The sequence below is a fragment of the Leptodactylus fuscus genome, chromosome 5 (genome assembly GCF_031893055.1).
Source record: "Leptodactylus fuscus isolate aLepFus1 chromosome 5, aLepFus1.hap2, whole genome shotgun sequence".
In the NCBI taxonomy this organism is placed as follows: domain Eukaryota; kingdom Metazoa; phylum Chordata; class Amphibia; order Anura; family Leptodactylidae; genus Leptodactylus; species Leptodactylus fuscus.
The window spans coordinates 11032795-11045721 of record NC_134269.1 but is presented as its reverse complement, the minus strand read 5'-3'; the positions used below and the strand labels follow the sequence as shown (position 1 = coordinate 11045721).

The window sequence follows — 12927 nt, the reverse complement described above, 5'->3', positions numbered from 1 at the left end:
CAGGGCATCCTGGTGTGAACAAGGCCCGACAGTTAACTTCACTGCCGGGCTACACCACCAACTGGGTGCTCCCTGTTACCTCAAAGGGAAGCTGCCTCTGCAGGACAGAGCAGGAGCAAATGAATTCTAAAGCCTTGCAGCTACTCCACTGCAAGACAAACATAAACTATGACCGTGTGCTCCCAGTAGCTTACTGGGCCGTACCCACCACAGCCACCTGCTGTTGCAGCACCGTAGGTAGCAGACAGGCTGTTTGAACAAAGTCCTAAATAAAGAGCCTAAATTTCGGAAGGGCGACCCACTTCCATAACACATAGGACACAGATAAGAACATATATCAGTGTTGGGCCACACACAGAGCCGCAGCACCACACACAGTGTAATTAGAAATGAAACACTAACATACTAAACGTACTTTGAATTGAGGCTAGAGCACCGGGCTGCCAAACCAGCCTCCTTAAATGGAGGGAAGGCGGGCGTGATCAGCCAGCCCAGCTGTCCAAGCCAGGTGCTCATAAGCTGACACCACTCTCAATCAGAAGACGGACCATACCCACCGGGTGCAAAGGGATTAACCCCTGCTATGCTGGGCTGCCAGCAAGAAGGAGGGAATGACAGTGTGTTACGGCGCCACAACAGAGGAACGGGCTGCGACCCGACCCCTAGGCCGCATCTGAAGCACTGTCCTAATACACCTCCTAAAGTTCCCAGGACAATGTGGTTCACTTGACCACCGGGACAAGGTTCTTGCTCTTGTTCTTGCCTTTGGTGGGGTAGAAATCAGAAGCCTCTGAAAGAAAGATGCAGTGGTATCCTCAGGTGGGAACCTTGGTGACTGAAAAGAAGATATTGAAACCTTGGTATTGCCATGGGTTGCTTCCAAATCCAGGAATATTTTTTTTTTCTTGTGTAGAAGAAGGTTTACAATAAAATAGTCCTCAGATAATTTGAGATATTTTTAAACTTTAATTCTAACAAAATCTGAGAAAAAAAAATTACCAAAACAGTATTTTGATGACAAATCTAACTCTTTATATACTTATAATTTCTTGACACAATGACACATTAAGATATTAAAAAACACATGAAGTAAACTGGATAATCATCAATAGTATCATAAATGACCCTTAGAAATTCCACTGTGGTTTCTAAAGTGTTAAGAATTCCCAGTGTACAATTGTTACTGGTGACTGCCAACTGGGGAGATACCATTGAAGCTTGCGACTAGGGAATGCTCCTTGGAGACTAATTAGTTTGACCAATAAAGGGATGAAGATTGTGAATAGCATAAACCAGTATGCACAGGGTTAATATAATTTTGTAAATTTTTTTATGATGTTATATATAGAGATAGAGATTCGAACTAAGAATTGATGTGAAACCGAGGTTTACTTCAGAAGCTATGACTTAGAAGGTTTATTACCTAGATCCATCTGTCCTCAGTATTTACAGAATTTACCATTTTTGAAATTTTTGAAAAAAAAAAAAATGAAATTGAGCATTTAAAATATAATCTAGAGGATATTATATTTGAAATTCATTCTGTTTTTGGAAATGGTGAGTAGAATTGGCCCACAATTGGAATATGAAAATATATATTTACTATAAAAAAAAATATTGAAAAAAATCAACATAATTGGGATAATAAAACAAAAAATAAGGCATTTATAAGATGTAAGATGTAAGATTTCCAATTTTTTTTCAAATTTTGTTTAACGTTGGCTGTTTTTATTTTAATTTTGTATATCTTTTTCGCTAGATAGGTTATTACTGATTTGTGCTTAGATTTGGTAGTTATTTTTGGTTTAAAATCTGGTAAATTTTGTGAATTTATGTGAATGTATATATAACTGGCCTGTAGAGTGTTAGGTTTTTTTTATTTTTTGGAGTTTTGTGCATCTTGCGCTTTATTACAAAGTACCAGAAGATATTTTCTCCAGAGATGGTATTTGTGTACACCAAAGCAATGTCACACATGTCAGCTGTCTTAGAATTTTACATAACAAACATAAAAATTGTCTAATTTTCTTAATTTTTTAATTTTTTTTTTGATGATCATTTCCTTAGGATTTTGGTATCAATGTACAAAAAGCTGCAACATTAAATCATCCATCTTATGAAAGCAAGACTATAGCACGATGGTTCCTCATCTTGTTCTACCTGGTATCTACATTCTGTTCTATGGACAACAGTGAGCCAAGATGTAGCCTGGACTCCACAAACCTGCAGGGAGAGACATCGCCCGGAGACGCAATGATTGGGTTTATCTTCCCACTTTTCCTGGCCAACGTCTACCAAGAAATTTACTTTACTGAAAAACCACCAAGGGCCTTATGTACCATGTAAGGATAGAGACATTTACATAGTTCTCCTCCTAGGCTACTATATAGGAAACACATTTGGGTTGATCTCTCCATCTCTACAGATACATATATGGTGACCATAGAAATTTAATCTTCTTCTCGTTTTTCTTTAGCCTAGAATACATTGTAGACATACATTTAATTTCTGGTCTTTATCACCACCCTGTAGTTCATACGTCACATTAGCTCTTCATATTTAGCTCAATTTTGTTTTTTGGAATTGCAATACCATTGCCAACCACATGGTGTGCTGTTACTGGGCAATAAAGTTGTTAAAACCAGGGCTGGTGCCAGGTTTATGTAGGCACTTGGATGACAGATCAATATTCTTTGGGGTGCAACACAAGGTCATACGCGTCACTAGACACGTACCAGACATACTACAGTGTACAAGTCATAAAAAATGTTGCAAATTTTAGAGCAAAAATCTATGATTTTTTAATTATGTGCACTGTACGCCACTTACCCCATAGGGGACATGTCCAAGGCCATGTAATAGTGAGGCCATCAGGCCCTTTAGGAATATCGTCATTCATTTCAGCTTTTTTGCATAAATATAACCAGCAATCTATGCCAACAAGGAGCTATACAGTATTTCTCTGTTCTATCGATGCCAAGTATGCAGTAAAGCTGCATTGCCAAACAAGATGTAGTTAAAAAACACCAGGGGGCAGTAGGCACTCCTATGATCATATCTTAGCACACCTCTGCCCACTAATAGTGGGACCGCTCCAGGATCAGTGGGCCCCTGTACTAGACCAGTTATGTCATCATCTGATGCTGTCCCTACATCAAACCCAATGTACTACCTAGGCAAGTCCAAGTTACAAGTTAATTTCCCAAGAATCCACTAATCATCACAAGTCCAGCTAGTGTCAGGCCCACTTGGGGACACCCCCCCCCCCCCCCCGAACGGAATACTGAACGTATTGACAAGTGGTGAGCACTGAGAGCAAACAGACCCCATAGACTATAAATGAGTCTGTGTTTTCCAAGCGATGTCCGCACGAGTCATGTGGAGAGGAAAGTAGTTCATGAAGTATTCTTTGTCTCTGCATGTTCCATGTGGACACCGTGTGGAAAACACATGGACCCCATTATAGTCTATGGGGTCCGTGTGCTTTCATAAGCTCTCCGCTTGTCAATGTGTTCAGTATTCTGTTCGGAGGGCCCCATGCGGACTCCCCAGTTGTGAACCAGGCCTCAGCTGTGCATGAATCCAAAGGTAGTATGGCAATGCCTCATGTTCTCCATAGATGAGACCTCTTCTTTGCGGCAACTTTCCACTCTAGCTCATAGGGATAGGGTCCTCAGTAGGCATGACAGAAACGACTCTTAACGAACAAAGTTTCATACAAGTTTCTCCAAAATTTCTGGTTTGGCCAAATCCAAAATGGGGGCTTGCAACCCATAAATCGATATTGTACTCTGGAGTATAATAATTGTAGGTCCTCCTACGGCCTTCTGTGTGACATCAGGAGAGCACTGACGCCACACAGAAGGTCATAATAGGCTAGGAGATGTTGAGAGAGGAGACCAATTGCAAATGTTGCAAGGTTCACCCATCACTAGTTCCAAGTAGGTTGTTTGGGAATGGAAAGGGGTTGTCCATGTGGAACAACAACATTTAGGACATAAAATGAGAGCTACGTATAAAACAGGGCAAGATAGGTAGAACAATGTAATTTTTTGAGTAAAATACTTCAGCTATCTTGGGCTCCAAGTATGAATATAATCCTGTTGATGGAAATGCCCCATGTATGAATATTTTTGAGGACCCTTTTTGCAAGATCTCCTTTCACTTTGCAATTTACATTGTTACTTAGTACGGTTAAAAAAAAAAGACATGTCCACCAAGTTCATCCAGGGGATGGGAAAGGAAATTTGCAAAAAAAATTTGTCATTCTTAAGATGATTTCTGCAAAAATAGACAAAAATAAGTTTATTGACTTTAGATACTCTAACATTATGGTGATTTTTATTATTAAGGTTTGACTTTGAGACATATCAGATGCTGCAGACCACCGTGTTCGCTTTGGAGAAGATCAATGATGACCCCCACCTTCTACCTAATATGACCTTAGGATTACAAGCGTATAATACTTGTGATGTGCCTCATCTGGACTTACAAGGAACACTACAAGTGTTGACTGGTCTTGATTCAGCTGTACCCAATTACCGATGTCTTCTGGGGCATCCATTGACCGCAGTTCTTGGAGCCTCCTACTCAACACATTCGATAGCCATGGCTCATATTCTTGGTCTCAGTGGATACCCTCAGGTAAGATCATTGTTGTATAGTATAGAGTATAGTATGTTGGACAAAATAGTTTTAAAACCCATGGGTCTTCATTAACAGATCAGCCAGTTCTCCACCAGTCCTCTTCTAAATGACCGGACAATGTTCCCTTCCTTCTTCAGAACTGTATCTAGTGATACATTCCAGTCTATGGGGCTTGCTCATCTTGTATTATATTATGAGTGGTCTTGGGTAGGACTCTTGGCTATGGACAATGACTATGGACAATATGGAATCCAGTTGGTCAAACAAGAACTTATTAAGGCCGGGGCCTGTGTGGAGTACACCGAGAATATTCTAATGAGTCAACCAGATCACAATGCCCCACACATTATTAAGGTCATTAAGAGGTCAACTTCCAAAGTTGTGGTGGTTTTTTGCAATGATGTTGAATTGGTGCCTGTTTTAAATGAATGGTTGAAGCAAAATGTCTTGAAGAAAATCTTCATTGCCAGCGATGCGTGGTCTACAACCAACATCTTCTCTACTGAAAAATTTTCTGATCTTCTCCATGGCACCCTTGGCTTTGCCTTTTCCAGTGGCATAGTTCCAGGATTGAAGGAATTTCTCAACAAGGTTCATCCCTCGGTATCTTTTGGAGGAGATTGGACAAAAACGTTTTGGGAGCAAACCTTCTACTGTAGATATGTCCACACCAGTGACTTCACAGCTTCAAAGAACTCTACAAAAGAATGCTTAGGAACGGAGAACCTGGAAGAAATCCAGAACAGCTACAATGATGTGTCCAACTTAAGATCTTCATATAGTGTATATACTGCTGTGCATGTGGTGGCCAATGCTTTGGAGGATCTTAGAAGGTGTCATCATAGGAATGGTCCATTTTCAAAGTCGAGTTGTACAGATAAAAATAATTTCATGCCTTGGCAGGTATTGGAGTTAGATGTCACTTCTTTCTAGGGTTCCAGGTTTCCTGAGAAGGTTACCTCTCTCGATTACCCCATATATGTGCCGATCCGAATGTGTATGAGTTATTAATAGGGATAGAGGAAATATCGCTGTTGGACACCTTGTATCTGCCCAGTCCTTAACTCCCTCAACATCTGCCATCAGGGGAGAGTTTGGAGTCCCACCTACACATCAGATGGTTAGGTAATCCCACCAGTATTAGTGGCTCCAGCCAACATTTATTTGATGTGTATGGCCAGTATAAGTGGTAGTGGGTTCCAACTTAAAGGGGTTTTCCGGGCTAAATGTATTAATGACCAATCCTAAAGATTTTTTTGGGATGTGTTCGGTGTTGACCGTATTTCAATATAAAGAAATAAGTTTCCGCGTTTGCCCACAGCTCCTACACTATATGAAGAAGGTGAAATTCCAACTTAATAGCGGCAGAGAATTTTATTTCAACGAGAATGGCGAGCCACCTGCAGCTTATGACATTGTGAATTGGCAGCTGAGTCCAGAAGGCAACCTATATCAGGTGAAGGTCGGCAGTTACGACACAGCGTCCCCATCTGGTGAGATGTTCACCATCAACTCAAGCTCCATCTTGTGGTCTACAGAACATTATCAGGTCTGACTAGCTGAAGATAGGGCTGATAGATACAAAACATATCATGTAGTTTAGTAAGGTTTATGTATTTTTATCATATATACGCCTGGAGAACTGAGAAATTAACTTTATAGGGTTGTTCAGGGTTGGGGAGAGGGATATTTTACTGACACTTCATCATGGCTGACCATAGACTAAATTTGGTACTACAGCTCATCCTTAGCAAATGTGATTAAGCTGCAATACCAGATGTAGCCTGTGAACAAGAATGGCGATATTTCTGGGAAATCAGACTTTTTTCTCATTTTAGACATTAGCCTTTAGATTTCTGCCGTGTAATATGTTGAGGCAGATTTTGGTGTCTTATTACAGAGGACCTTTCACCAACTCCACCAACGCCAAATCTTTGCATTATTGAATAGGCATTGCTCCACTGATTCCGACACAGTTGGAGGTTTTCTCCACCGCCCAACATTCCCAAGCAATGATTTCCCAATGCTAATATTTTACCATATAGTCAGGTAGGTGGTCCCAGACTGTCTGATCCAGCCAAGGACCACCCACCTGATAGTCCAATTCTAACGAATGCCATCCACACATTGTGGAGAAATATGCAAAGGGGGGAAATGCTGAAAATTCCAAAACCATTGCGAATTTGGAAATGGCAGCATATCAATAATACCTACAGAAACGCCAGCGGTTTCCTTATAGGTATAATGGAAGCTGAAAGTCCGCAGAGGAGACCAGTTTCTAACATACTGTTAAGAAGTTGGCCTACTTTCTTAGTAGGAATCTCCGGCACAGACCGACAGAAATCCAAGAAAAGAGAAGATTGCCTGTTAAGCAATGGACAGTCAACTCTATTATAGTCAATAAAGTCTTTTGGGATCCGTTGCTATATGTCATTGGACTATTTTGGTTCTTCTGGTGCTGCAGTGGACCAGAAGATCAGATAGAACTTGGCAAGTGTCAATGTAGCGTTACAATGGTCTAAAATAACTAGAGGAATGGCGCTCGCTCTACCAATCCTCTTACTTCCATGATGGTGGTTCCCTTGTCCTCCATCCATCTTTATTTTCCGGGTTCCAGCATGATGGTCTTTCCCTTTCCTCCATCCATCTCTATTTTCCGGGTTCCAGCATGATGGTGGTTCCCTTGTCCTCCATCCATCTCTATTTTCCAGGTTCCAGCATGATGGTGGTTCCCTTGTCCTCCACCCATCTCTATTTTCCAAGTTCCAGCATGATGGTGGTTCCCTTGTCCTCCATCCATCTTTATTTTCCGGGTTCCAGCATGATGGTGGTTCCCTTGTCCTCCATCCATCTCTATTTTCCAGGTTCCAGCATGATGGTGGTTCCCTTGTCCGCCATCCATCTCTATTTTCCGGGTTCCAGCATGATGGTGGTTCCCTTGTCCTCCACCCATCTCTATTTTCCAAGTTCCAGCATGATGGTGGTTCCCTTGTCCGCCATCCATCTCTATTTTCTAGGTTCCAACATGATGGTGGTTCCCTTGTCCTCCACCCATCAATATTTTCCAGGTTCCAGCATGATGGTGGTTCCCTTGTCTTCCACCCATCTCTATTTTCCGGGTTCCCGCATGATGGTGGTTCCCTTGTCCTCCACCCATCTCTGTTTTCTGGTTTCCATCTATGATGCCCCATGTCAATATGCAGCAGTCACATATCTTATTAACACATCATAGAGATGACAGGTGTTTTATTACCGCACAATTTAGGCTGTATTCACACTGAGCAACGCTGGCGTTTTTTGTGCTTATTTTTGCACATAGCGCCGTGTTAACGCCGGGCAACGCCACCGCAAAATAGCGCAGCATTCACGCGGCGTTAACGCGGCGCTACGCGGCGTACACGCGGCGTTAACGCGGCACTATGTGCAAAAATAAGCACAAAAAACGCCAGCGTTACTCAGTGTGAATACAGCCTTATATTGTATTGCAAAATTTATAATAAGTATTATAGACAATTTTGGAATTTCACAACCCGAAAAGATAATTCATCCATGATATGGAATTTTCTTGCTGTCCAGATCTCACGCTGCAGTGAAAGTTGTCTACCTGGCTTCCGAAAGGCTGAAAGGATAGGACAAGCCATCTGCTGCTATGAATGTGTCCTGTGTCCTCCAGGAGAGATCTCCAACCAGACAGGTAGAGAATCTGCAACTCTCCAAATCTGCTATTATTAGACCTGGGAAGAATATGCAAATCTGTCTTCCATGATGTAATTAGGAAGTCAGCTGCTGCCTCAGTATTGCAAACCAATAGAGGGCGCTCACTGGAATGTGCAAGCCTGTCTTCCCTGATGTAGGAAGACAGAATTTCAGTGAAATAACCCAATAAAGGTTGCTCCCTTTTGCATCATGCTCGACCTTCCAATTATTAGACCTGGTAAAGGTAAAAAAAAAAAAAAAAAGGTGTGTAAAAAAATAAACCCTCGTACTCACCTTCCCTCATCTGTCCCAGGCCGAATTTTTGCATTTTGCTTTTACCGTGTATTATATGGTGCATTAAAAAGGACACGGCAACGGGTCAATACGATTACAGTGATGCCATATTCATGTTGCTTTTATCAGATTTTACCACTTTTACAACTAAATCATCACTCTGCTTCGTCCCTGCTTTACCGTATACTCAGCTCTGCTGCATCTCCATTACTGTACATTGACTTGTTTATCTACTCTTCTGCTTTGTCCCTGCTTTACCGTATACTCAGCTCTGCTACATCTCCATTACTAATCAGAGCTAAATATACGGTAAAGCAGGGACGAAGCAGAAGAGTAGATAAACAAGTCAATGTACAGTAATGCAGATGTAGCAGAGCTGAGTATACGGTAAAGCAGGGACGAAGCAAAAGAGTAGATAGACAAGTCAATGTACAGTAATGCAGATGTAGCAGAGCTGAGTATACGGTAAAGCAGGGACGAAGCAGAAGAGTAGATAGACAAGTCAATGTACAGTAATGGAGATGTAGCAGAGCTGAGTATACGGTAAAGCAGGGACGAAGCAAAAGAGTAGATAGACAAGTCAATGTACAGTAATGCAGATGTAGCAGAGCTGAGTATACGGTAAAGCAGGGACGAAGCAGAAGAGTAGATAGACAAGTCAATGTACAGTAATGGAGATGTAGCAGAGCTGAGTATACGGTAAAGCAGGGACGAAGCAGAAGAGTAGATAGACAAGTCAATGTACAGTAATGGAGATGTAGCAGAGCTGAGTTTATGGTAAAGCAGGGACGAAGCAGAAGAGTAGATAGACAAGTCAATGTACAGTAATGGAGATGTAGCAGAGCTGAGTATACGGTAAAGCAGGGACAAAGCAGAAGAGTAGATAGACAAGTCAATGTACAGTAATGGAGATGTAGCAGAGCTGAGTATACGGTAAAGCAGGGATGAAGCAGAAGAGTAGATAAACAAGTCTATGTACAGTAATGGAGATGTAGCACAGCTGAGTATACGGTAAAGCAGGGACAAAGCAGAAGAGTAGATAGACAAGTCAATGTACAGTAATGGAGATGTAGCAGAGCTGAGTATACGGTAAAGCAGGGACGAAGCAGAAGAGTAGATAGACAAGTCAATGTACAGTAATGGAGATGTAGCAGAGCTGAGTATACGGTAAAGCAGGGATGAAGCAGAAGAGTAGATAAACAAGTCTATGTACAGTAATGGAGATGTAGCACAGCTGAGTATACGGTAAAGCAGGGACAAAGCAGAAGAGTAGATAGACAAGTCAATGTACAGTAATGGAGATGTAGCAGAGCTGAATATACGGTAAAGCAGGGATGAAGCAGAAGAGTAGATAAACAAGTCTATGTACAGTAATGGAGATGTAGCAGAGCTGAGTATACGGTAAAGCAGGGACAAAGCAGAAGAGTAGATAGACAAGTCAATGTACAGTAATGGAGATGTAGCAGAGTCCAGTATATGGCACAGCAGGGAGGATACTATCTACTCTTCTGCTTCCTCCCTGCTGTGCCGTATACTAGACACTGCTACATCTCCATTACTATACATTGACTTGTGTAACTACTAGGGTAGAGCGATTGGGATCGTTCCTGATCTTTCTTAGGCAGGATCGGAACCTGATCGTGAAAGTTACTCGATCGACGATCAGGATCCGATCTTTTCCGATTCCGATTGCTCAACCCTAGAACTAAGGATCACAGAGATATGTTGGTTCAGCATGCAGTTCTTTATTTTTTGCAGTACAAGCTTTAGTTTTTATTGGTACCGATTTTTGGAATGTATGAATTTTTGATCACTTTTGCGGGACAAATAACGCCATTTTTGGATAATCCAGACTCCAGTGCAAATTAATAGATATTGGAATAATATTTTTGTTTCGAAGCAAAAGTATATCTGCCTATGATATCCTTGATGAATGATGAGGGTGCTTATAGCAATGTACTACGATAGTTATAGGGCCTCTGTATGAGAACAAGCTGACATAGGGCCTTATTCTCCTATCCTAGTTTTTTTTTTTTTTTTTTTTTTTTATTACAAATCAATTTTGCATCAATATTACCTGAAGGAACAGCTGAGACACACAAGACAATTGCTAAGAATTTCCATTGTGTATTGAGCAATTTGGACGACCTCTCGAGACTACTCCAAACACTTTACTGGAACCATCTGTTCTGTGAAATTCTGTCAATTTGTTACATTTCATTGCCCTCCATGGGGATTTAACTATTATACAGATGTGTAAATCCAAAGGTTTTATTCATAACTTTATGAAAAGACCAAGTTATTGGCAATTTTTGTAAAAAAAAAAAATTAAGTAAGGTTTTTATATTGTAATTCCCATATCCTCATTTGGTCTATGCAGTGATATTTTATTGTTATTATTTTTTATTTTGTAGATTCTGTCACTTGTATATATTGTCCATGGGATGAGTGGCCAAATATGAACAAATCTAAATGCCTTCCGAAGACCATAGAATATCTTTCCTACGAAGACTCATTGGGGACAACGCTTACTGCCATCAGTCTTGGCTCCTTCTTGGCCCCCATTACCATCATGAAGTTGTTTATACGACACAAGAGCACCCCTCTGGTCAAAGCCAATAATTACTATATCAGTTGTCTCCTCTTGGTATCTCTATCCCTGTGTTTTCTTTGTCCTCTGATGTTCATTGGCTATCCCAAACCTAAGACATGTCTCCTTCGACAGGTAGCATTTGGCATGACATTTGCTTTATGTGTTTCTTGTGTGTTGGCCAAGACCATCATTGTGATCTTCGCATTTATAGCCACTAAACCAAATCTCTATAAGTGGATTAACCCCAAGGTATCATATCTGGCCATCGTAATGTGTTCTTTATTGCAACTTCTTCTATGTGTTACTTGGTTATCCCTTACGCCTCCATTCCCACAACACAATATACAATCCAAGTCTTCTGTGATCGTGGTAGAGTGTAATGAAGGTTCTCCAGTTGCCTTCTGGACCATGTTGGGTTATCTCTTCCTCCTGGCCACCATAAGCTTTATCGTGGCCTTTCTAGCTCGAAGACTTCCCGACAGCTTCAATGAAGCCCAGTTTATTACATTCAGTATGTTGGCCTTCCTTATTGTCTGGATATTGTATATCCCAGCCTCACTCAGTGCCCAGGGCAAGTACACAGTAGCTATGGAGATCTTTGCCATCTTGGCCTCCAGTTGGGCTTTGGTCGCCTGTATGTTCTTTCCTAAATGTTACATCATATGGTTCAGACCTGAGATGAACTCCAAGGAACGTCTTACAAAACGTAATTTTATCAAGTTAATATCAAAATAATGTAGAGATGAAAATGCTTGGCGGCCTTGGCCTTGGCCTGGAGCCTTCATGGCAAGATGTGCCTGAGACTAGCTTGTATGTGTGTTGTATAGTGTTGGGATAAATCTTAATCAACTCACAACAGTTCTTCCTTTGATCCAAGATCACCTCCACCACTACCATGCAAGTTCTCTTTCGGATTTTCATGGAGACATGGACCTCCCTGCAGATGAAGACGTCAATCTGTTCTGCTTGGGTACTTCCAGCAACTTTTCTGAACTTACAGGCCCTTGGGTCCAATCACAGGTTTCAATGATGACTCAAAGGTCCATGATGTCTAAAGAAGATGCCAGAATAGACCACGAGAGCCCATGATAGAAGACCAGATGGCAAAATAGACCAAACACCCAGGAGAGATGAGAAAAGATGAGTATGAGGGATAATTTTTCTCTGTACCTCCCTCCCCGCTAATTATACTAATGAAATTTTTTCAAAAATTTGTAAGGATCCCAAATTTGTTATGAACCAGTTAACTCATCTCTAGTCCCAGAAGTCCCACTGCTAGTCAATGCACCTCATAGGTCTCAGTGGTATTAACTCTACTAGATCAGGCCTACACAAATCTTCTAACACTCTGATTAAAGTATTCCCTAAGTTCCAAGTTTCATCCATGTTTTTGTCTGTCGTATCTGTAAATGTACCATCACTCCTATTACCAGAAGGTTGTGATTTAAAAACTCATTACATTACATGTTACAAGTCTGAAAAACAACCCAACCCTGGGATTCCATAAAGACATCTTCTAGCCTGGTTCTTACATTTCAGTGACAGAAGAACAATGCTTGGCCTTTTCTACAGATGAGCTCTCCTTTGAGAAAGTGGTTGTCTAAATCTTCTCAGATTTCTTACCCAACCCGCAGTGAATAGACACCAGCTTTGAGGATGTCTAATGCAAAATACCCTACTCCGTGTCTCTTCGGGCT

General features: G+C 41.2%; 1 protein-coding gene across 1 annotated transcript; it reads left to right on the top strand.

The window, feature by feature from the left end:
• Nucleotides 1-801: 801 nt before the first annotated feature.
• On the top strand, nucleotides 802-12834 carry LOC142204414 (extracellular calcium-sensing receptor-like). The gene is made up of 8 exons (XM_075275726.1): nucleotides 802-819; nucleotides 2068-2342; nucleotides 4353-4644; nucleotides 4723-5550; nucleotides 5969-6196; nucleotides 8224-8341; nucleotides 11052-11936; nucleotides 12770-12834. The coding sequence occupies exons 1-8, from the start codon at nucleotides 802-804 to the stop codon at nucleotides 12832-12834; spliced, it is 2709 nt and encodes a 902-aa protein (XP_075131827.1).
• The last annotated feature ends 93 nt before the right edge of the window (nucleotides 12835-12927 follow it).